General features: G+C 39.7%; 1 protein-coding gene across 1 annotated transcript in view; it reads right to left on the minus strand.

Annotated features, from left to right (window-relative positions):
* The window catches only part of LOC107570487 (dihydropyrimidine dehydrogenase [NADP(+)]-like), a 106,722-nt gene that overhangs the window by 36,318 nt on the left and 44,135 nt on the right, over window positions 1-26,269 (minus strand). Inside the window, exons 9-12 of the mRNA XM_016256714.1 lie at window positions 23,378-23,446; window positions 16,073-16,156; window positions 4,123-4,243; window positions 2,556-2,675 (exon numbers count right to left, since the gene is read on the minus strand). Of these exons, the coding sequence (XP_016112200.1) occupies window positions 2,556-2,675; window positions 4,123-4,243; window positions 16,073-16,156; window positions 23,378-23,446 (394 nt within the window). The remainder of the gene's footprint in view (window positions 1-2,555; window positions 2,676-4,122; window positions 4,244-16,072; window positions 16,157-23,377; window positions 23,447-26,269) is intronic.

The following is a 26,269-nucleotide window of genomic DNA, read 5'->3' on the forward strand; positions in this document are numbered from 1 at the left end:
TATAACTAACTAACCAACTGTGAACACTGATTGAGTGGTTACGATACATTTCAGTAAATTCTGTATCTTTCAACATACCTTGATGTTCAGACATGTTTATTTTGCACTATAACTTGTAATGAAGTGGAAGAGATGACTTGCGCTGCTGCTGAACTCAGGTGGCTAAAGCAATTTTTGTGGCGCCTCATTTAAAAGCGTCAAACAGCATTTACTGTTTGAATTTTGTGAGGAAGTGGACATTATTTGAGAGCTAAGACTTATCTTATCAGAAGTAACAAAGCACAAAGCTCTTTGCAATTATTGGATAGGAGGCACACTACAAATAAAGTTTGGTGAAGGGAAAAAAAATGCAGACCTGGAAACTTTCTTGAACTACAACTATAGGGTCAAATAGAACCAGCGTTAACTGCTCTATTTTTGTGCCGTGAGGTTGAGATTAATGTATTATTGCATTAATTCAACAGCCCTAAATTCTACACAAGAGATGGTTTTTCTTCACACATAAATTGCAGTTTCTTCACACTTTTTTTTCTTCCTTCTTTTGATTGACAGGACATATTCTACCCTATTCATTTACTGTTTTTAAACAATTGGCCGAAGGCTGATAGTGCAGATAACTGCTTTTAACGGCCGGTATCGATTCTTGGCTGATACATTGGTGCATCCCTAACCCAACCTGCTTAAGTTATTGTTTGGACCTTTGCACGGATGGAAACCTCTTCAACCTTACATCAATGAAAAATCCCTGATCTAGACTATTGAACAAATTTGAGCACAAAAATGGGGGCAGGTAACAAAACAGCACTAAACAAGTTTTATTAATCGACTAATGAGTTATAATTAGTCTAAAAGTTTAAAATACCCTCTCTATCCCTTTACTAAACATTAATGGCGAATGCAAAAATGTATTACAAAAAAAAAAAAAAAAAAATGTCACAGAAAAGATTGATTTCCTCCACACTCAGGTTTTATGCCACTTGCCAAAAAAATCAAAGCACCTTAAACCCGGCCACTGCTGCCGAGTTAAACATTCAATTACTGAATACATTAGAGAATCAAGCCAACTCCACCGAGAGCTCAGGGTGGCACACATTTATGTGCCCCTGGATGCTCTGGACATGGTTTTATGTTCTGGATATGGGCTTCTGAAACAAAAAGTCTGAGGAGAGCTACTGTACTGGGAGCAGATAAAATATGTGGGGCCCTTTAGAGCCCCGCTGATCAATAGGTTGGTCTCGGGCAGAGTCTTGGACCATTGCTGCAAGACTGGGTCCCATGGGAGAGCTGCACAGTGAGGCCCATAAGACTTCAAAAGTGAAAAATATGACAGTCAGTCAGTTTTGCTTGCATAAAATAGAGCCTCAAAAGTATGAGTATTAATTTAATGCAGGCCGTGTTTCTGACCCTGTCCTTGCCTCTGCAGACATTGTGGCAGCTCAGCTGAAGGGAGAAGGGAGAGGTGTATTGAGGTGAAGCTTTAACACACTCAACTGTACACAGCTGAAACTATAAAGCACACACCTGAATCATGCTTTTTAAAAGTTGTTTAATATGTGTGACCACAGAGATTGTTTTTATTAGTGGTAAGCACACAGACGCATATTGACATTTATGTTCTTTCCGAACACTAAAGGAAGTAACTTCTAAATGCATACACTGTGAACGTATAACATGGGAGTTTAAAAATGTGCATGCCAAACACATTTGCAGTAATATCTATTACACTATTTCTCAATTAGTATTTATCTTGTTTACAAATAAAAATATCCTTAACATTGGATAAATTTACTTGAGAACCACAAACATGCTTTCAGAGAATATATCTTAAATAAGTTTATTTGTATTACTCCTTTGGCAAAATTGTTGTTTTCTTGTTTTAAAGCACAAGCCTCACTAAAGCAAGAAAAACACAACTTACCATTCATGTATGAAAATGAATCTTAGTAATTATGATATGATTAATTGAACTGAATTTAAAAGTCTTACTATGTCATTTTTATTCTCAAGTAAAATCTGTTTTTATGGATATTTAAATTTAAAATTTTTCTAAAATATATATTTTTACTGAAATATGATGTAAAATGACTGACATATATTAAAACAGGTTTTGAAGTAAGACAATAGTTTGAAAATTGAGTAAAGTGTATTTAAATAATAAAACAATTTTATATATTTTTTCCTTGCTTTAAGCATAAGTCTCTTTAAATGAATTTCATTTCTTAATATGCAATTATTTTTCTCAAGTAAATATCTTGTTTTAAGGATATTTAGGGAAGATATTTTTTACTGGAATAATCTAAAAATACAGATTGACAAAGTTAATTTTTTCAGTACTTCAAGCTGGATTAATATATTTTTACTAGAAGTCTCCTAGAATGAAGCTCCATTTCTAGAGAGCAGAGAGCATGCCCAGTTCTTTCACACCTGATCTAATCCATCTGTCTGAGCAGGCAGGACCTGACCAGAGCAAGCCCAGACATCTCGGCAGCCAGTGCGCCGGCCAACTCTCTCACACTCTCTCACTCTCACTCTCACTCTCACTCTCACTCACTCACCAGAAACTCCGCCGTATGTAGTTCTCGCACTTCTGCCAATCCCAGGCCAGGGTGTGGCGTCTGCTTTGAGAGCCATCAGTCCAGATACAGTGTTGGTGGCTGTTACTCCATCTGCCCCACCTACAAACAACCACAGAGGTTCTTTCAAAAGCCTGAACCAGCCACACTTTGTGTGTCATTTATAAAACACATGCATAATTACATTATGATGCTAATTTGTATAGATGTGATCCTATGTTAAGCAGGAACAAATCAAGATTTATCAAAGCACAAACTGACTTGAAAATGTTCTTATGCATGTCTACGATGTATGTGTCAGAATATATTTATTCACTTGTTTGTTATATATCTGTATGTGTTCATGAGAATACAGATATAAAAATAAGTAGTTGTAATGTAATGTAAAACATCAAACACAAATTTGGAGCCAGGAGGAGCTTGGTAACAAAATGAACATAAATCAATACTCAGCAAATCTTATATTTAAAAAAGGTTACTGGCTTATATTGTACAATTTATGCTTCACCCTCTTGACTTCTATTGTGAAGAACATGAATGAGAATAAATGATGGGGTTAAATGATTTAAAGTGCAGTGTAATAAATGGCATGAGTGAGCAGAAGAAAATATCAGGAAAAATGTGCATGAAAAATATGCTGCTTACTATGTAGGTCTGTACAAGCACATGGAACATATAAACAATAGAATCTTATTCAAAATAGTTTTCCTCCATTTGAAAATGGTGTGCGTGTCATAATTATAATGTCATGATTATGAAAATGTAATTTAAAAAACACTGATTAGGTTAATGAGTTGAATGTAATTTGAGCATCAGTAAAATTATTATTTTACGAAATTAACACTTATCCAGCAAGGATGCATTAAATTGACTAAAACTGACCGTGAAGAAAAATTGTCAATGTTTTTCATGAAATGTTTCAAAAGATTTATATTTTAAATAAATGCTGTTATTTTGAACATTCTATTTATTCAACAATCCTGAAAAAAGGTATCATGGTTTCCACAAAAAGATATTAAGCAGAACTGTTCATTAATAAAAATATGAATATTTTTTGAGCACTAAATCAAGGATCATGTGACACTGAAGACTTAAGTAATGGCTGCTGAAAATACAACTTTTCCAGAGCAGGAGTAAATTACATAATAAAAAATAAAATAAATATATATATATTTTTTTTTCAATTGTAAAATATGACACATTATTATTATTTTTTTTTTTTTATATGTCACTTAAAAAAAATTATATATATATATATATACAGTATAAAAAAATTAAAAATATATATAATTGTTTTGCTTTTTTTTGAAAAATATTACACATTATTTTTGATTAAATGCAGTCTTGGTGAGCATGTCACTTTTTCAAGAAAAAAAAAATATATATTTATAACTTACAGACTCCAATATTTTATATATGCACTTCTGTTTTAGAAGACCTCCCCATCATAATTAACATATTATTTAAAAAAATCCACACATCATCTATAAATGCACTCAAAATGACTACATCTACTGTCAGATGTATCTGTAGGTGAGGCTGCTCATACCCTCATATGCGGCTCTGGCGATGTCAACGATGTTGGTGACGTTGGGTGTGAGCTTGGCAAAGAAGGGGATGGTGGTGGCCTTTCTGACCCAGCGACAGATGTTCCTCACCAGTTCAGGGTCCTAGAGTGTTGGGGCATCACAGAAAGAAACTGCTATTTAAGACTTGTTATGACATTCATTTTGGACAACCAGGAACTTTTAGCTGTTAATTCAGGATCTCAGAGGCCAAGCCGAAAATGACAAAGACCAAAAAATGGGACATTTGAGGTGCATTTCCCATTCATTCCCATTCATCTGCCGGTCCATTTTAAAACAGCAAGGCTGCCCTAAATATTCACCAAACACTGGCCACAGAGCACAGAGGCAATGTTCAAAATGTGTTTTCTCTCAATCTCTCTTCGTTTTTCCTCTCACATACAGTCTCTCTCTTTTTACCGCCCACACACACACACACCAAGGACTCCAAATGGTTTAGCGATCCCCTCATGAACTCTCTCAGATGTGGCCAGGGAGGAAAACGCTGTTGTGTCTGAACATGTCATCTGAAACACATCGCTGCCTTCATGTTGCTTTTTCACTTCTGCGGCTGCCTTTTCCCGCTCCCTTCCCCCAGCCTTCTTAGTGCCGCTCATTCTGCCTCTCATCTTCCTCTCATTCAGTAGGCATAAAAAAAATCTATACTGCATGTGCACCTTTCCGATAGGATTGCAGTCATTTTATGAATGTGCTATCCAATGTTTGAATTCTAACAAAGCTTCAGGGGACAAAATACTTTCTGTAATTTGATCTGCAGGGGAGACCGGGGCTAGTTGTCACACGAGGAAAAGTGCTATATCTCAGTAACGATAAGGTTTTGATTCCAAAGTCAAGTTAAACAAATGTTTATCTCTAACAGTGATTTTGTATGTTGGTTTAAATTAGAATAAAATGTACATTACCTTTTACAACTTTTTTTCCATAATTCAAGAGACAAGTAAGCCCGGTTTCCCCTAATATCTATATCTTATATCTATATCAACATGGCTGTATTTATTTGGTAAAAATACAGTAATATTATGAAATACTATTACAATGTAAAAACAATTTTATATGACACTTCGAGGGGAGGTTAGATTCCACCCTCTCAGCCTGATTGTAGAGATAACTAGAGGGGTTATGACTAAAAAATAAGGGGTCTTGACCTTCTCTAAACCCCTTGTAATTCGAACACTCATTCTTCTTTAAGCTGCAGGAATGTGAGTGCAACAAGTCAGATCTGCCTAAAATGTCCTGCTTTTTAGTCACTTGTTAAAGTAATGAGAAAGACAAAAATAAAACATTGAATCGGATACAGCTCGAGTCCCTCAGAACTTTTAAATGAAGGAAAATAACCCAGCTCTCGCAACATCTGGAGCAGAATAAAGTGTGTTTTATAGTGAAGCCGTATCTCCTCTTCTGTTGGTGCTGTGGTTCTGGAGAGCAACGTGATGGCAGCCCTCCAAATCACTGGCATTCATAATGAATGAGATTTGAATCGCGTGCATCTTGAGAGTAGCGCAAACTGTCATAACTCAGAGATACGGCTGAGATGTGCCAAACGGAAATGTGATGTGCCTCTGTCGTACCAGGCTCCGGGCTCCTCAGACATCTGTTGGAAATGCAATGCTTCGGGGCATTTCTGTTTTCCTCTGAATATGATTGTGTTTGTTCATAGCATGTGTGGGCCCATAAAACATCTCTTTTTTATGTTTTTTCTTTTTTTAATGGCGGTAAAGTGTCAGAGTGAGTGAAAGGAAAGGGATGAGCACAAAGCAGCAAACAAAGAGATAGAAATGAGGCGCTTTTGAGGAAAAGCCCTTTTGTCTAACTTCTTGTAGCCCATCACGTTTGATTGAAATGCAGCCTCTGTGCCACGCTCTGTAATTGCTGCGCAAGAAACTTTATTGTGGATCTTACCCTCAAGTTATTGTTTCTGTCTTGAGATTTTGCCATCTGAACACTGGAAACCGGCAAGCCGGCGTTACCGGCGGTCGCTGACACTACATGAGACACTCCAATGCTTTTCAAGGTGGAGATCTTCAGTCTGAATGAGTTTCTTTTGTGCTAAGGAACACGAGGGGATGATATGTGGTGCATTGGAGGAAAATAGCCACCAGTATGGGCCGTGGGAGGGATGTGGGCAGCGAGCATTTATAACAAGGATGGCAAACCACACACACATGCATGCACACACACACTAAATCTTGTCAGAGGGTAGCAACCAGAATGTTCTACGGTCTACAGAGAGAAGCTAGAAAAACCCAAAAGACAGAGGGATACTGTGCAAGCTTTCGGTGGAGATGGGACCCAAGCGCCCTGAGGAATGAAATGCTTGAGCGAGGAGAAAAAAACGGCACCTTTTGGCTCACAGAAGAGATTGAGAGCACATTAAGATTTCCAGGAGCATAATGGAGGCTGACCAGCAGATGTCTGTGAGCGCAAGTGTGTGTGCGTGTCCATCTGTGCATAGGTCACTGGTGGCGAGGCTAAAACATAGTGGCTAACAGCAGGGAGCGTGGTCAAGGGAAGGTAGAAAAGCATTAGCGGAGCGCTAGGGCCAGAGGCAGGTGCCTGGCCCTGAAACAGATGCTGCTTGTAAGAACTTAATGTCCTCACAGAGGGGAGCTCAGCGGCGCTGGGAAGGCCTATGACAGCTTATTAAAGGCCTCTAGCTGACAAGTGTTTGTAAGCTTGGCTTTCAAGGCTCCGAGCTCAGGGCTCGTGCTTCGCCGGTGCTTTGAATGCAGGAAGAGAGGCACCTCTGGCTAGACGTGTCTGAAACCCTTTCCCGTGAAATCCGGGAAGAACAGGTCCTGGCGAGGCTTGGGATACTTATGAGACACATCAATCTCATGTAGAGGGCATTGAATCCGAGTATGGGATCACTCACTGCGAACAACACACACAGAACACACACTCTGGTCAGACTCTGAAACATTGGCAGATACACATGAAGGCGCAGAGGAAGATCAATGAATATGTTAAACTTCTAAGGTGGTAATATATGAAGCTGAGGTTCAAACCCATCTGAGAAACAGCACAGGCAGTGTAAAGTAACGCACGGCACAATATCTTGTTCACCGCAGACAATATCACACATAAGGAGGATCTATAAATATAAATCAAGCTGGGAGGGAAAGTACTTTGTCCTGCAGATTGTGGGATGACTGTTTTCAGCACCACGGACAGCAGCTCCTTGAGCTTCGGATGCTGTGCTGGTTTTCATATCACTGATTCAAAATGGGCTACAGACCTGAAAAAGTAGAAGTATGTGTATCAAAGTATTATTTTGGATTAATAAAAAAATGTGCTTTCCCTGGTCATTTCCTTTGTTTCCTATTTGCTCTTTCCTTTCAGCTCCATCGATTATATCACCGCAATGAATGAGAAAAGTTGTGCTGTTGACAAAATAATCATATTTTGCAGTATCAATTTTGTTTTTCTGGTGTTGCTAGTTACTAAAAATGAAAATGCAAAATTGTCAAAAATCCCAAACAAATTTTTTACATCTGTTTGACATCAGAGAGAGAGAGAGAGAGAGAGAGAGAGAGAGAGAGAGACGTTTTGACTTCATAGCAGGTAAAATATTGAAAAGGACTTTTATGTTGCCAGATTACATTTTTTCATAAACATTTGTTTAATATACAAAAATTATGTATAATATACAATATATATGGTCCCACTTTATATTAAGTGGCCCTAATACCTGTGTACTTACATAGTAACTAGATGTGTACGTAGTATGTAACCACAATGTAAGTACACATTGGTACATAGTATCTAGAGCTGTAATATTTCTGTAACTACACACATGTAACAACCCTCCAAATGGTTTGTGTAAGTACAAATTTGTAACAGGACATACAGTGGGTACGGAAAGTATTCAGACTCCCTTAAATTTTTCACTCTTTGTTATATTGCAGCCATTTGCTAAAATCATTTAAGTAAATTTTTTTTGCTCATTAATGTACACACAGCACCCCATATTGACAGAAAAACACAGAATTGTTGAAATTTTTGCAGATTTATTAAAAAAGAAAAACTGAAATATCACATGGTCCTAAGTATTCAGACCCTTTGCTGTGACACTCATATATTTAACTCAGGTGCTGTCCATTTGTGTAACGAGTAATTACATGGTAAATCCATAGGAATGGTTTACTTAATATAAAGTGTAACATTCTGGACACCAACCACAATTTATATGTAAAGCCTAACTTACTGGCCGCTGTTGTGTAACGAGTAATTACATGGTAAATCCATAGGAATGGTTTACTTAATATAAAGTGTAACATTCTGGACACCAACCACAATTTATATGTAAAGCCTAACTTACTGGCCGCTGTTGTGTAACGAGTAATTACATGGTAAATCCATAGGAATGGTTTACTTAATATAAAGTGTAACATTCTGGACACCAACCACAATTTATATGTAAAGCCTAACTTACTGGCCGCTGTTGTGTAACGAGTAATTACATGGTAAATCCATAGGAATGGTTTACTTAATATAAAGTGTAACATTCTGGACACCAACCACAATTTATATGTAAAGCCTAACTTACTGGCCGCTGTTGTGTAACGAGTAATTACATGGTAAATCCATAGGAATGGTTTACTTAATATAAAGTGTAACACTTTATTTACCAAAACGTGCTGTTAATCCCGTTACACATTTGTACTTTCATTACCAAAAAGTGCTGTTACCAATGTCCTGTTAAACATTTGTATTTACACATACCATTCAGTGGGTTGTTAGATAGATTGTATAGTTACACAAACATTACAGCTGTAGATGTACACATCTAGTTACTATGTAAGTACACAGGTATTAGGGCCACTTAATATAAAGTGAGACCAACATGGTATATCTGTATTAAGAACATAGTGATCATCTCTGATTAATTAGTGTGGAAATGTTGCTATTTTAAAACTAATAGCAGGAAAATTTTAATATGATTTTTCCCGTGTCTGAAAAGTCAGTGATAAACACATCACAACCACAGTAACTCAAAGCTGTAGCACAAACATTCAGCATTAATCATAAACAGACTCTAGTACAGAACAAAATGTAGTTTAGATAAAAAGAGAAATCCAGCTACGCCTGAACCGAAACAACGCCTCGCTTAAGATTCCCGAAGTTCTCTCGCATTGGCGCTCAGAGAAAGAAACTGTTTAACATTAGCATATTTACATCTTTGCGAGTTGATTTCTGTCTTTGTAAAATGTAAATGAGTTTCCCCTCCGACAGCGCTGTGTCCAGATAGAGCTGCATTAGCCCAGTGTGCCGTACGCTCCAGGGTTCAAAGAGAGGGCCACGCTCCCTGATTAAATACCCAACAGTATGGGGCTGCAATCATACATTTTTGTACCGGTGCACAATTTCCTACTTATTCTCATACAATCAACGAGACCTCCCCCTGTTCCCCACAGTATAAGGGGGAGAGACAGAAACATACAGATGGGGGGAGCGGAGGGGTTGATCCAGACTGAAAGACTGGGAAAAATAAATAGGAAGCAAAGACAGAGAGAGACAGACAGACGGAGAATGCCAGCCATAGAGAGAGCACAAGAGAGCGTGTGGCAAACAGTGTGATTAAATGATATTGCCTTGCGTTAGTTCACACAGAGGTTAGCTGCCAGGAGGCAGCAGGCTGTGATTAGCTTTGTGTGTGTGTGTGTGTGTGTGTGTGAGTGGTAGTGCAGGGTTCGTTTAGAGCCTCTGCAGGAGCACAATGGCTTTGTGTCCTGTTTGAGGGGGGAAACGGCTCCCGCTTCCCTCACAACCATAACGAAGCTGAAGGGAGATGGAGAGGAATAGGGTACCATTAGATGCCTCCTGACCTGCTCTGTCCATTTAGTCTGCATTTAAATATCTTGTGAGGCTTATAGGATATCTCGGCTGAAAAAACGCAGCTTGGGAGCGGAGATGTGGTGGGGCGGGTGACGCACATGCTCCGTCACCGTGCAGGTGACGTGAGTCTGAGTCTAACTTAGGCCATTTCCAGATTCACCTTCTGTCCCTCGCCACTCTCTCGCAGTTAAAGTGGCAAACTCTCTGAATACAATTCCAGTATGGTCTTAAAGGAATATGACTTTCTTGCTTAATTGGAATACAAAAGGTGAAATTCTGAGCACTATGCTGCTCTTTCTTGTCTATATAGTAGGTAAACTAAGCTTTTAAAGCAAAAGCACCATATGAATCTTGTGCTGTATTCAGGGTGCGAACTACGGGGGAGCTAGGGGGAGCTCGGCTCCCCTTAATAAGACATGGACTCCCCTGAAAACGGGATTTGTGAAATTTTGGGGGGTCTCAAAAAATATAGTCTGTGTTATTTTGACATGCAATTTCAGTTTTGTGTAATGTGATAATCGTGGATTATTATGTGTAAAATTGCAAAAAATATAATTCATTCATGCATGACGGTGATTTAAACATAATTCACTTCAATAAAGATAACTATACATGCTATTCTTGTCATGAGCATCAAGGTGTGGGGGCGCTGTGGTGCAAATTCCACTCATGTTTAGTACGTTAACTCAAAGATTTGTAGAAAAAATATAAACGCTGGACTCTGTGGTCGATTCTGTGTTAAGGTAAGGCATGTTATTCGCAATTATGTGTTGTGGCTGGGTTGTTATAGGTCTGTGTGACTCTCGATGTCTTAGACTTAATTGAACGGAGGAATTATGGTATTCTTCTGTAGCCTAGCGGTTGAGTAACTTTAACCGTTATTCATGTGAACTCAAAGACAGCCTGATGCTTTGTTTATAGACTATTTGTGGGTGGCTGTTTGTTGTTTCACCCATCAATTCGTGTCGATAAAGTATAATAGGGTAAATCCTATATAGTGCTTGCATAAAGCAAGTAGTGCATACACTTGTAGCTGTTATGTATCTTTGTAAGTCATTGTAAGCCCTCTTTTGAGGCATGCGCAAGTGCACAGACTTAAATTTAAGTTGTTATTCACTGACAATCTTCTCCTCCATTGACCTTTAACCACTGTGGCCGGATGAGAGACTGAGAACTGAATAATTCTGAACAAATCATTCAGGACAGTTTTATGAACCAGATCAACTGGGGCAGCATGATTAAAGGAAATAAAACACAATAATACTGCGATTTAATTAATTAAATATATGCACTGCATGTTTCAGAGTGTGGCATGGCACGGTGTTCTTTTACACACAAGTAGCTTGTGAAAAATTACAATATTAAGACATAATTTTACAGGTTATTATATTATTTTTCCTGAATTTTATTATATATTTTTTTTTTTGTGAAATTGTCATGTCTGTTCTAGGTTTTGTTCATGTTCATGTATTCATGTCTTATTTTGTATACTGCCAGTATTATGGCTCCTGACTTACTGTATGTGATCTGGCCATGTGTTTCCTTTGTTTCATGTGTTTTCATTGATTTGTCAGGTGTTTCTTAGTTTTGTCTTGTCATTGGTTCATTATCTTGACCTTTCTCAGGTGTATCTTGTTAGTCATTAGTCCATGTGTCTATATATATATATATATATATATATATATATATATATATATATATATATATAGCCCTTATGTGTCAGGGAGTGTCTGCCTTCACAGTCACCTCAGTCACCAGCCCCGACACACACCAGATCGCAATCACCTGTGTACTGATCACCCGCACCTGCAGAGACTCATTAAGCGCACTATATCTCTGCACTCCTCTCACTGCCTTTCACCAGCTTGAACTTAGCCTGACTCCTAGGATGATAGGACCTGCTTAGAGTAATGAGGTGTTCCGGGAGTTCCTTCATCGCTTCGTGATAGTCTATATCGATGATATCCTCAAATATTCCCGGAACCTGGCCGAACATCGCCACCACGTGAAGCAGGTCCTCCAGAGGCGCCGACAACATCAGCCTTTACCTTAAACTGGAGAAGTGCGAATTCCATAGCTCCACGGTTCAGTTCCTCAGTTACGTCATCAGCCGGGATGGGATTCAGATGGACCACTTGGCCGCAGCCCCAAACTGTTAAGGATCTGCAAAGATTCCTTGGATTCGCAAACTTCTACCAACGGTTTATCAAGAACTTCAGCATACTCGCAGCTCCTCTTACCTCCCTGCTCCGAGGAAAACCCAAGTCCCTGTCCTGGAGCCCCAATGCCCACGAAGCATTCGACCAGCTCAGGGAAGCCTTCAGCACGGCCCCAATCCTTCGTCATCCTGATCCCCAAGCTCCCTTTGTGGTGGAAGTGGACGCCTCCACCACCGGAGTTGGGGCCGTGCTGTCGCAGCACTATGGTGAGCCTCCCAGCCTCCATCCTTGTGCTTACTTTTCCAGAAAACTGACCCCAGCGGAGCAGAACTACGACATCGGCAACCGGGAACTGCTCGCCATCAAATTATCTCTGGAGGAGTGGCGTCGCTGGCTGGAGGGAGCCCGCCATCCTTTCACTGTCATCACCGACCATAAAAATCTGCAATATCTCAGAGATGCTAAAAGACTCAACCCACGTCAAGCCAGATGGGCATTGTTCTTTACTCGGTTCCAGTTCACCATCACTTACCGTCCCGGAAATCGGGAAGCTGATGCCCTACCACGCCTGCACTCTCCCGACACACCGACCGAACCGGAAACCCATTCTCCCTCCAGCTCTGATAGTCAGCCCCATTCAATGGAACATCTCCAAAGACATCCTTGATGCCACTCGCACCGAGCCTGCTCTACTGGGAGGCCCAGAAGGGAAAACCTGTGTCCCAACGTCACAACGCCAAACCCTTCTGGGCTCAGTTCACAGAGTACCGGGCTCTGGACACCCAGGCAGCAAACGGACCCTCTCGCACCTCCAAGCCTGGTACTGGTGGCCCAGTATGGTCCGGGATGTCACCAGTTACGTCCGAAGCTGCTCAGTCTGTACCATGTCTCAAACTCCTCGTCATCTTCCCATAAGCAAGCTTGTCCCGCTACCCATACCACGGAGACCCTGGTCCCACATAGGAGTGGATTTCGTGACTGACCTACCCATCTCTGAGAGAAACACCTGTATCCTCGTCGTAGTCGACCGTTTCTGTTTCCGTTTCTGTAATGCCTGTAAATGTATACCCCTCAAAGGTCTGCCAACAGCACTAGAAACTGCAGAGTGCTTATTTACCCATGTTTTCAGAAACTACGGCATCCCGGAAGATGTGGTCTCAGACCGGGGTCTCCAGTTCATCTCCTGTGTATATAAAGCCTTCTTCCGACTCCTGGGAGTGACAGTGAGCTTGTCCTCTGGGTACCATCCTCAGACGAACGGCCAGACTGAGCGAAGGATCCAGGAGCTCGGGCGTTACCTCCGGTCATACTGCCACGAAGATCAGCACAGCTGGAGGCGTTTCCTCCCCTGGGCCGAGTATGCACAAAACTCCCTCCGACAGAACACCACCGGCATGACCCATTTTCAGTGCATACTCGGCTACCAACCCCCGCTCTTCCCATGGACAGAGGAGCCCTCGGAGGTTCCAGCTGTGGACTACTGGTTCCGGGCGAGCGAGAGAGCGTGGGACTCAGCTCACGTCCCCTTCCAACAAGCAGTGCGGAGGCACAAGGCCTTCGCAGATGCCTGGCGCACCTCTACTCCTACTTACCAGCCTGGAGAGAAGGTCTGGGATCTGCGCCTCCGCCTGCCCTGTAAGAAGCTGAGTCCCTGCTACATTGGTCCTTTCCCCATAAAGAGGCAGATTATTGAAGTCACCTACCTTCTCTAGCTTCCATCCAGGTACCGAATTCACCCTGTAGGATATCAGACCGAATCAGAAAATCTAAGGTTTGGTCAAAACATGGTTGAAACATTAGGAGCACAAAAATTCCACAAGAGGCCCAAGACAACAGGATGTCATAAATCAGACCCTAGCCAGTCTGGAGCAAGCCTAACCAACTCTTTCACAGAACAGCTTTCAACATTAAATTGACCTGTTTCCCTTAGAACCCCGCATTCCATGTTTCCCTCCTCAAACCTTGTTCTTCCACAACAGGACCCACCGAGCCGTATGTACCTCCTCCTCCTGAAATCCTGGACCAACCCTCCGTTTACTAGGTCAGGGACCTTCTGGATTTGCGGTAACGGGGCGGCCGACTGGAATATCTAGTCGACTGTGAAGGATACGGACTGGAGGAGAGGTCCTGGGTGGCCCGGGAAGATATACTAAAGAAGATATACAGATCGCAATCACTGGAGAGTACTGATCACCCGCACCTGCAGAGACTCATTAAGTGCACTATATCCCTGCACTCCTCTCACTGCCTCACTGTCCGGTCTACCGTTCACCAGCTTGAACTTAGCCTGACTCCTACCTGTGTCTGATCTGTTTGTTTACTTACCCCTAGAAGCTCCACTGATTCTGTTCTCCTACGATCCGGTTCTCATCATTCCCGGATACCTGCAAAGGATACCAACTCAATACCCAGAGCTAAGAACCCAAGAACTCTCTACCTTCTCATACTCACCTGTCATCAACTTGCTCTCCGATTTGTCAATAAACCCTCCTGTTTGCATCCTTACCTTGTGTCTCTGGCTCATAGTGTGACATCATGTTTGTATAGTCTCGTGTCTAGCTTTGTTTTTGTAACCTGCTGTTGGTGAGTATTGTGAAGCCTATTTATATTCAAGTTCTAGTGCTCCAGTTTGTTGTGTTTTAGTTTTGTTTTGTATCTTGTTCAATAAACTGGACATGAGTTCTGAACTTGACTCGCCATCAGTTACTCGCCACATTATTATTCGTTAGTTTGGGTTAAACAAATCATTTTTGCTTGGTTGGAACAGCAGCTACGCTAATTATGTTTGTATTTGTTTCTCTGTCTTTTGCCTGGTAACTAGGATTTACACAAGCTTCAGTCTGGATCCAGAAGACCTGAGAAGTGATGATGCAACCCCTCAGAGGACCTCAGATGATGCCAACCCTGAAACAACATACAGAACTACCACATTTTGCTATAAGTTTGATTGCATCATATAATAATTGCTGTTAATATTATTCATCGTCTGTTTTATTACGTCTTATATTGATTTTTCTGTACTGCTGGTTCGTCTGGTCAGAGGAGAACTGGCCCCCCGACTGAGCCTGGTTTCTCCCAAGGTTTTTTCTCCATTCTGTCACTGATGGAGTTTTGGTTCCTTGCCGCTGTCGCCTCTGGCTTGCTTAGTTGGGGACACTTCATTTCCAGCGTTATCGTTGACATGATTGCAAAGATATTATTTAAACTGTACTGAGCTGGATGTTGACATCACTGAATTCAATGATGAACTGTCTTTAACTGAAAAATGAGTGTTTACTATTGTCATTTTGCATTATTGACACTATTTTCCTAATTAATACTGTTCAGTTGCTTTGTCACAATCTGTATTGTTAAAAGCGCTATATAAATAAAGTTGACTTGACTTGACTTGACTCAGTGGGCTTAATGTTACCGAAATATTACAATGGCAATATTTCTTATTTTATTTCTTTACTTAACAATAACAATAACAACAACAGCAACAATAATTATAATAATATAATTATCCCATAATGTGCAGCCCTAAAATCAATTGCTATTTAAAAGATCCAATGTAAAAGGTTAATTCACAAACAGAACATTACTATATTTCTCATGAACGCTCCAAGGAGATCTAGGACAGGCGTCACGATAAATAGAGAATAATTACTTGAATTTCTGTCTGTTTCACACAAATGTACTGTACAGTTTATAAATCGCAGGGACCACTTTTATGGTCTTTACTGAAGCTTGAAAGCATTGGTCCCTGTTCACTATAATTGCGTGGAAAACAAGCTTAAATATTTCTCATTTTGTGTTTTGCAGAGGAAAGAAAATCACAAGGATTTAAAACAACATAAGGGTGTGCAAATCATGACAGAATTTTCATTTTGAAATCAGAAGTGAGTTTTTCAGCAGTGCTTTTTAAATGTTGTCTTACCTGTCCACAGGCCAGTCCCATACCTCTCTCTCCCATGCCATGAGGACAGGACAGGTTCAGCTCCAGAGCATCAGCTTTAGAGTCCTGTTAAACAAAAGAATGAGGTAAAACACCATTAACATATAATCACTTGTGTAATTAAATATATGCAAGAATAGTTGCACTGCAAAATTACATTTACAGACAAATAAATCCAAAGCAGAAATATCTCATGCAAAAGACACACAGTCACTTCATGCATTTCTACAAATCGGATTGCTATTTGACCATGACAAGACCAGGTGTAAATGCCCTACAAGATGCATTTGAGACTGATAACAATCCGATCACTCAAACAAGCTCAGGAGGTGGTTTGAGACTCATGCAAGATGTGTAAATGCGGTCACATACGTAAGCATCATGCGATCATAATAAGACACATGGATGCATGCATGGATGTGCAATCATGAAACTCAAACAATAATTGCCATATTAGTGGAAGAGAGCTCTTGTTATAGCTATATATTTCCATATAACTCAGAAATAGTAGATTCAATTTATATCCATTTTACATTTATGTGGCTAAGTTTAAATGTGCACGTCCAATCAAATAGCAATTCAATCAATCAAGACATACATACATGTTTCACCAGGCTCTTTAATACTTCATAAACAGCCACAAATGACAGTGTATATATGTCCTTCGCTGACAAACCCAATGACATTTAAAGACGTCACAAACACTAACAAGATGTGTCATAATTTTTCATTTTACATTTATAAAGTCTATATATTCATAAAAATCAAGACACAAAAAATTTTGAGCAAAATGGCTAAAGAAAAATAGAAAAGAGCTGTGCAATATTTATTTACAAATGCCACTTGGTATGACATTTTGCACTGAAATAAATAGATGTTTAATATATTAAGATGTCCAAATGCTTTTTGGGGCCACTGTGTGTAAAACAGCCTCCCAGAAGCAGCACAAAGAAAAAGAGTCAAATCTATAACAAAAAGAAAAAGAAAAAACCCTGAGCACTTCCCAGCATTCAAAAAGCATAAAATGGTGTTCTTAAAATAGACCCAGAAGAACTCTTTGGCATGTCAAAGCTGCCACAGAGTCGTTTTAAAAAAAGGGAAGCAGAAAAAGGCAGCACAGGTGGATGGGGTGCGGGTGAGTGAGCGAGGGTGCTGGAAGTGGGAAAGCATTCAACAGGCAATTACGCTCTGGCGGCCGTTCTGAACCGCACTGAAATGGGGAGAGCCAGAACGATTTATCCGCTACACACCCTACAAACCTGCTGCTTCAGACACACAGCCATGGCTTTCCTAAAGCCTGACAGCCATTAGAGGAGAGAAAAAAGAAATAAAGAGAGGGATAGTAAGTGAGAGAGAGAGAGAGAGAGAGAGAGTGAGAGAATGAGCGATTTGGCTGGGTTTGAAAGACACAAAATGACAGACAAGGCAGGCAGGAGACAGAACTGTGCAAATCTACTCCAAGGTGTGCTGGTATAAGGTGCATAATATTTTATATGGCCAAAAATATGAGGACATCTGCTTTGTGAATATTTCATTCCACAAATGATGGAGAATAATATGTTTGGTCCATACTGCAAAAACACACTCTTCTGGGAAGGGTTTCTAGTAAATGCTGGAATTAGTTAGTGGCTGCTTCCTTCCTGCATACACATGAATGTTACTGGGGTCGGAACTAATGTTGAGTGATACGAATTTTGAATGAATTATATGTTAATAAAAATAAATAAATAAAAACATTTTAGAATGCATACATTTTATTAGCTGCCATTAATTTTTTTCATTTTGACACTTTATTTTACAATTACATGTTACTTGTTACACATTACGTAATACAGTAATAACAGTAAATTATGCATTATTAAATACAGTAACCCTAAACCAAACCCTAATCCAACCCTATAGTAAGTAAATGTTAATTAATATTACTCAGTACTTGAATATTACACCATAACAAGGACACATAAAATAGTGTGATCAAATTGTTATTAAATTTGATCAGTAATTTTACATTGTAATGAAATTGTAACTGTATGGCTCTCAATATACCTATTGTGCGTGTGAGTGCGTAGATTTGTTTAATGTCTGCTCACCATGGCTACATTTATTTGATCAGTAAAACAGTACAGTAAAAACAGTTATATTATGAAATAATACTACAATTTAAAATGATTGTCTTCCATTTTAATATATTAAAAAACAATTTTTTTCCTGTGATGGCAAAGCTGATTTGGTGTTTACATTTCTTATTGATGTTGAAAACAGTTGTGCAGCTGTATGTATATATATATATACTGTATATATATAAAGTGTGTGTTTGTAATGTAGTGAATCAGCTCATGGGGAAATATGAATAATTAATCATAACGTAAGCATGCATAAAATAGTCTAAAAATAGCAAAGACAATATACAACATGACCGGAAGGATACACTGTTCATTCAAAGAAAGGTTTTCCTATGAATTAATTAGTAGAAAAGTCAATTTCTACTGTGCCTTGTGCCTATTGCGATGGAACATGCAGTGATTTTCCCTGCTTCGCATACCATTAAGTCGTAAATGTATCTGGTATCAGGGTTGCCATGGTAACCAGGGTCCTGGGCCCTGTTCACAGACAAATTGGCACCCAGTATGTTTATTGGGTGAGGGGTCTGTGAACGTTTGTTAATCTAATGAATAATTGATTTGTTAAATCAAATGAAAAATGGTGTCTGACTGGTCCAGACGCTACAGTAACAATATCTTTACTGTCATATTTGATCCTTACAGAGAAAGTACACAACAACATAGTGACCCCAAACTTCTGAATGTGTGTGCTTCTATATAAATATAAATATTAATATTCTATATAAATATACACACACACAGAGAGTATATATTTATATATATATATATATATATGTATATATATAATGTATATGTGTGTGTCAATGTGTTATAAATTCCCTAAAGGGAAAAACTAACATAACCGTGAAAATAACAGCCCTACACTATTCTTATTCCACTTCCATCAAATTTTACAGCTGGCAATATGCATGCGTGGAAGGCTGGGAATATGGGTAGCCCTCTCTGTCAGATTCAGATTCAAACGTCAATCCGAGATCCACTTGTCAGACTGCCAGATGGTGAAGAGTGAGTGATTAATCAGAGAATGTGTTTCCATTGCTCCTGAGCCCGATAGTGACGAGCTCTTCGCCACTTCAGCTGATGCTTGCCATTGCTTGGTGGTGATCTTAGATTCGTATGCAGCTGCATGGCCACGGAAACCAAATTTATAAAGCCCCTGATGAACAGGCTGGTGGACTCAACAAGGAGAGTCACAACTAAGGAGAGATGATATTTACACACACTGCACCTTAACATTCAGCACCTCTCTGCGTTTTCCACCTGCATGCGACTTGCAGGAAATATGGCATCCTTGGACTGAATTGAAGTAATTTTACATGTGAATCCTTACAATGGCGAAACGAAAACAAGAGCATCATCTGTGTGTTATGAGGAAGAGCTTTTATGTACCTCATACAACTTCAAAGCTGATGACCTCTTATCCAGAAATAGTAAATAGCATCACATCAAAGCTCCCCACTTGAACAGGAAACAAAAGCCAACTGTTGCGGTCGTCGAGATGAAGATAAGTACTCGCACATATAGTAGATTTCCATTTGTAGGCCCAGATGATTTCGGTCTTCATATGGCCTAGGCTTTGAGCTGTGACTTACCTGCAGGACTCCGAAAAATTATGTTTGTGTGTGTTTTAGTGAGACAGAATGAGTGGAGGATGTCTGGATACGCTCCATAAGACAGCCAGAGGCCTCAACACAAACACTGATCAGACCTGACACTAACTTTGACAAGAACTAACCACTCCAGTGTGATCAAAGGCACGCTGCCTGGCATAATCCAGCTAATAGCTACATCAAGGCACCTTTGATAGACAGTTCTGTTGGGCCCTTTAACACAGTGCACTTCTTTAATGAATGAATTAATGATCGGCATTAAGAAATTTCTCAGACCCTTCTCACTGCTAAAGCAAGAATATGTGAGGCTTCCTCGCCACAGAAAGGCCACTTTCATATCTTCTATGTCTTTGAAAGATTCATAAAAGCACAGCATGTTTTGAAAAGCAAGCATGACGCATCAAAATTCTGATTCAAACGCCTAAAAGCCTGAGAGAAAATCAGAATAAAATACACCATTTACTCCTTGTATTAAGATCAGTTTCAAGTAGTTACAAGCAGTCAGTGCTGATGGTCTAACGATTCAAAACTCAAAGTAATACACTGATGTAGAAAGTGGCGTACAATACCAATCAAAAATTTGAGGTTGGTAAGATTTTTTTTATTTGATCAAAATGCAGTAAAATCATTCATAATATGAAACATCAAAATAACCATTTCCTATTTTAATATTTGTTAGCAGTCATTACTCCAGTCTTCAGTGTGACATGATCTTTCAGAAAGCATTCTTATATGCTGATTTTCTGCTCAAGAAACATATTTTATAATTATCAATGTTTGTCAACAGTTATGCAGCTTAATATTTATGTGGAAACGGTGATACTTAAAAAAGACGTTTCGTACCATTATTTGGTGGTACACTGTATTTTTATTACATCATTATACATTATTCAGTGGACAGATCTTAATAGCAGGTGTAAACAGGGCCATAGTTTTGGGTTGTTTTGTAATGTATATTATATCACAGGCATGTTGAGGGGGACGAAGATTGCCATAACAATACAAGAGTAGAGAATGACTTGACATGATTGTACACAAAACTTCCCACTAAACTCCCTCACAAACATGTCTTCCTCATTGGTCTTGAAGCTCACTGTCACGCCAGCCTCCTCACTGCACGAGCCAAATCTTCTCCTGGGTTTTCTCAATCTGCTCAAGAAACATATTTTATAATTATCAATGTTTGTCAACAGTTATGCAGCTTAATATTTATGTGGAAACGGTGATACTTAAAAAAGACGTTTCATACCATTATTTGGTGGTACACTGTATTTTTATTACATCATTATACATTATTCAGTGGACAGATCTTAATAGCAGGTGTAAACAGGGCCATAGTTTTGGGTTGTTCTGTAATGTATATTATATCACAGGCATGTTGAGGGGGACGAAGATTGCCATAACAATACAAGAGTAGAGAATGACTTGACATGATTGTACACAAAACTTCCCACTAAACTCCCTCACAAACATGTCTTCCTCATTGGTCTTGAAGCTCACTGTCACGCCAGCCTCCTCACTGCACGAGCCAAATCTTCTCCTGGGTTTTCTCAATGTAAACGTGCATGTGTGTTGGTTCGCTGAGCGCATTTGTGTGTGTGAGTCTGTGAGGGCGTAGAGGAGTTAAACTGGAAGGTACGAGAGCGTACAACACCTCAATTAGAGCACCAGCAGCAGTAAGTGTTAGTGATGGCAGAGCCCTGTCTGCATTTACATACTGTACGTCCTGTCTAAATCAGCACCAGTTGTTTACATACAGACTGAAACAGCTCCAGCGGGAATTATAACACCTCAGAGGACACACACACACACGTCGGCTGCAATAATGTCAGTCTGCAGAAACCCTCAAGTATACGTTAAACAAGCAGCTCCTCTTCATTTGTGAATTTTAGGAAGAGGTGCTTCAGTCTTACCTTGTTAGGACAGGTATTCTTGTTGGGACAGAGTTTGTCAAAAACTGTTTGGGAGTTTAGAGGGATAGTTGACTCCAAAATGAAAAGTGTCATTTACTCATCCCATTTGAAACCTGTATGGTTTCTCTTCATCCGTCTTCATTGTTATTTAGGACTAAATTTTTTTTTAATTTTTGGAAGAAATTAATGTTTTTTTGTTTTTTTTTACAATGATGCATAAAGTTGATCAAAAATGGGCAGTAAAAACAGTGTATCACGCTTTCCACAAAAGTATTAAGCAACTGTTTTCAACACTGATAATAAGAAATGTTTCTTGAGCACGCAACATTTGCATTTTAGAATGATTTCTGAAGAATCATGTCACATTGAAGACTAGAGTGAAAATTACCAACCCCAAACTTTTGACTGGTATATTATTATATCATATGATATTGTATTGTATTGTATATCTGTCATGAAACTCTAGATGGCATAGGTTGATAGGTTCTACCTCAATTTGATATAATCACATCATTATTTACATGGCACAGCCAGTTCCAGGTGCATCAGCAGCCAATAAGCTTGCTACTCAACATTCAAATACTTGGCCAGTCCTTGCTGGCCAGCTGTTGCAGCACGCTTCAGAAACCCTCCACCTTCCCCAGCTCCACCTGTATAGATCTGGGGTAATTTAATGTATTATATATGGTGGTTATTTCATATATTATATGTGCAGCAGCAGTATTTCTTACAGTACATGCTCACAACAGCATGCATGTGGATGTATTGGCAGAAGCCAGTCTTGGTATTTGCTCTGCCACAGCAGCAGCGTAGCAGATCTATTCCGCCAAGACCAAACACACTAACACTGATATGCATACTACCATAAACCCTCCAAGAGTTGTCATGACAGAAATTATATTATTGACCGCTTTCATGAAATGTATATGGTGCTTTTTTTGTAACTTTGGACAGCCTGGATTCTCATTCACTTTCATGGTGTGGAAAAGATTGGCAAGTACATTCTTCAACATTTCTCCCTTTTGTGTTCCACAGAAGCAAGAAAAGCCAAGATGAAGTGGGTAAATGATGAACAATGCTCATACTTGGGTGAATTATCAAGCCTTTTAACAAAGAAGAGCACACTTAGTCAGTCAGGGTCAGTGTGGTTATGATAGAGGATGCGGGTTTGTTCCAGCTATGGCAAACATACATTTTTAAAGTTTTACAACTTCTCATTCACAGTTTGTGAGCACAGTTGGCTTCTGTCACCCGAAAGGCTGAAATCCAATGATACAGTATCTAATGCAAATTTAATGTAAAAGCCTCTTTCCACAGAACCAATGAGGCTTTAAACTATGAATATGGATGCGACTGTGTTTGTCACTGTGTTGAGAATGCGTGTGATAAATAAATGCTTCTTTTTGTGATATGCTGAGAAAAAAAAAACTTAACATTAACAGACTTTCAAACATGTGAATTAAATGGATATCTTGAGGAACAAGATCTTCAGAACATTAACTAATTTCATGGATTCATGTTTCATTTACTTTTCATGCTTCCAATAAGCCTGATTAATCTCTGAAGTTGGGAGATGTGTAAGGAGCAAACAGAGCAAACTTGCCAAACACAAACACACACACACAGAGAATGGCAGCTTACCTCAGCCATATTTGCCAGCTCAGTCCAGTCAGCTTGGTTGTAACCACACATAATACTGGCAATGATAATCTAGACAAAGAAGAAAAGAATGTGAGGAAAAGAAAGAAAAAAAAACTTTAGAGGGAATGAAAATGACTGATGAAGTGCAATTTCACCTGATGCGCTTGCACTAAATTCGCCACTTTTTCGGCATTTATTTATTTCATTTTTTAACAGCCCGGCTCCCAGCAAAAGCTATTACCCCACCTTAAACTCTGCTGCTTTATAATTCAGTGCATTTGTAGACACCCAGTGGCATGCACGTATTATTAAAACAATAAAAACATCACGCTGACGGCATTATTCAGCTCCTCTGTGGCAAGGCAGGATTTAGCTGTATTACTCTCGCTGTATGCGGAGACACTGTAATCGCACCATAAAGCGGAGAGATATACGCCATGTGTCTCCTCCTCGCCGGGTGCTTTTAAGGGAAACAAATCGGTGTATAGGGCACTGGGAGGAATGCTTGGCGGCCAAAGCATGTGTTGAAGTTTATGAGTCCATCCATCCTGGATCTCACCGGGACCTGTAGCACCTCTAACCCCACCTCCTCTCATCCGCTCACCCCTGGGAGTTCCACTCAACCACACATGCTGATCGGCTGAAGCATGGCAAGGAAAGCGATTTCGATGTTTTATTGGTGTCAGGAGAATAACTAAGGACCGGGTCTCTGTACATACATGTATATCTGTAATATAAGATTAAGTCAGTTCTTTTTGCTATCTTGCATTTAGCAGAAATTCAAGCTTGAGATGAAATAAATCCAAACTTGAGTGACCAAACTTGAAGCATGAATGGATTTTTTCCCTTTGAAACCTTTACAAACACAGCCGTACTGTCTTTATCATAACGTCAGAATTCACAAATGCTCACTACATAGTCATAATATAAGAAGCAATCACATTTTGGCTGAGGCATGTCTAGAAAAGCAGTGTCGATGTTTTATTGGCATCAGGAGGATAACTGAGGGCCGGGTCTCTGTCTATACATGCCTATCTGTAATATACTGTAACACAAAGTCGGTTCTTTTTCGTTATCCTGCATTTAGAAACTCAAGTTTGAGATGAAATAACTCTGTGAATGTGAATGCAGGAAATGGCTCTTCCCTTTTCTAATCAGACAGAGAAAAGGGAGTGATCGAGACAGGCTGCATCTCTAAGAAGCAGGAATCACCCTGTTATCGCTTTAATACCGCTGTGCTGAGGTAACCGAGCCCGTCCACCAGCACTGGCAACACTAGCCCTCTAGGGACCCCCATCACTGTGGAAACTGTCAATCATGCGGTGATATGAGGAAATGAAAAAAGAGAAGGGGGCGGGGTTGCATCTTCTACGTGCCACGTTTATTCTTCAGTCACAGATGTGTTCCTAACCTCGCAGGCTAACAGAGAGTGTGTTTGTGGGGCTGAAATGTGTGAGCCGGTATAATTTGACATTATTGTGGTGGTTTTGTTATTCATTACGCTTCTCTGAGTATTCATTTCATCCAGCGGCGTGCGCCCATCACTCCTGTCACACACTGTGATGAGCTCCGCCAAACACACACTTCAGTGTTTCCTAAAGTGTGGCCCGCGTGGGTCACGACATGCTGACGAGGAGCGTTGGGGGGAAATGGAAATTGTAAATAGTAAATGTAGATAATGGGTGTGTTGAATAGCTGAAACCTGCACAAAATCGATGAGCATTATCGATGAGAGTCTTACAGTGTGTATATTATGTTTATCTCACTGATATGTGACAGATGCTCTGATCCAAAATTGAATGTGCTGCCTACAGAGGAAACACTTTAAAGGATCATAGCTAAATGTAGGCATTTCAATTATGATTCCTCCTGAGAGGCCTTTTTTGGTCAAATTCTAATATATCCTTTATAGAGAAGGCAATCATGGGATGCACTGCGGCAAGAATTGAAAGCACAAATCCAAGATGATGGACGAGGTGAAGTGAGAGAAGTGTTAACCATAAATAAATTTATTTCATTCACAAAGTAGTTCAGTGTATATAAAAACTGATCAAATTACACACACCATAAAAAGAATGCTTCATGCGGCAATTTCTAAATTAATTGGTTTGACAAAATTCACAAATATTATTTAATATGACTAAATCAACTTCACTGGCTTACACCAACAAAAATCATTTTTAGGGTTAGATGAAATTAAGCGTTAGTTCTGGCAGGTCCCGTGAGTCAAGCTTGCATCAGCTGATTCTCAGCTGATCACATCTACCTATAGGAATACGACACCTATCGCGGTATTCCTATATAAGCTCTATTCAGTATTATTCAGCAGCTTTTCAGCTTGCTCAGGAGCAAATTACCCTCCCCCATCCTCAGCTCCTCCTTTCGCCACAGTCAGGACTTGGCTTTCTGATATTCCTTGCTAATCAGACGCTTTTATCTTGAATAAAGTGTTACACTTAAATATCATTAAGTACATTAATGATATCTGCCTTGTTCTGTTCTGTTAACCCTAGGGGGGTTATTATTGCTGCTCTCCCTGCTCATTCATGACAGGCTGCATGGATGGGCAGGGAGTTTTTTGCCCAGAACAGAACCATACCGCCAAACCAAACTTTATGCTAAGTATCTATCATTTTGACGATAGTGGTCCTGACAGAAGTAGAATTAACTTCAGATATGCAGTGCAATATCTGTGAGTGCTATGTATTGTAATGTTTACCAGAATAAACATGTTGTTAGCTTAGCAACATGCTAACGTCAAATAGTGTGTTCATGCCTTATTGTAATTCCCAGATGACAACAGGGACATTCTACTCAGAGCTGTTTGCGTCTTTGGTCTTAGAATTATGCGTTATGTAATTGCCTTATTTATAAACATTTAAAGCTATTTAC

Source organism: Sinocyclocheilus grahami, unplaced genomic scaffold, assembly GCF_001515645.1.
Source record: "Sinocyclocheilus grahami isolate Dianchi unplaced genomic scaffold, SAMN03320097.WGS_v1.1 scaffold1465.1, whole genome shotgun sequence".
NCBI lineage: Eukaryota > Metazoa > Chordata > Actinopteri > Cypriniformes > Cyprinidae > Sinocyclocheilus > Sinocyclocheilus grahami.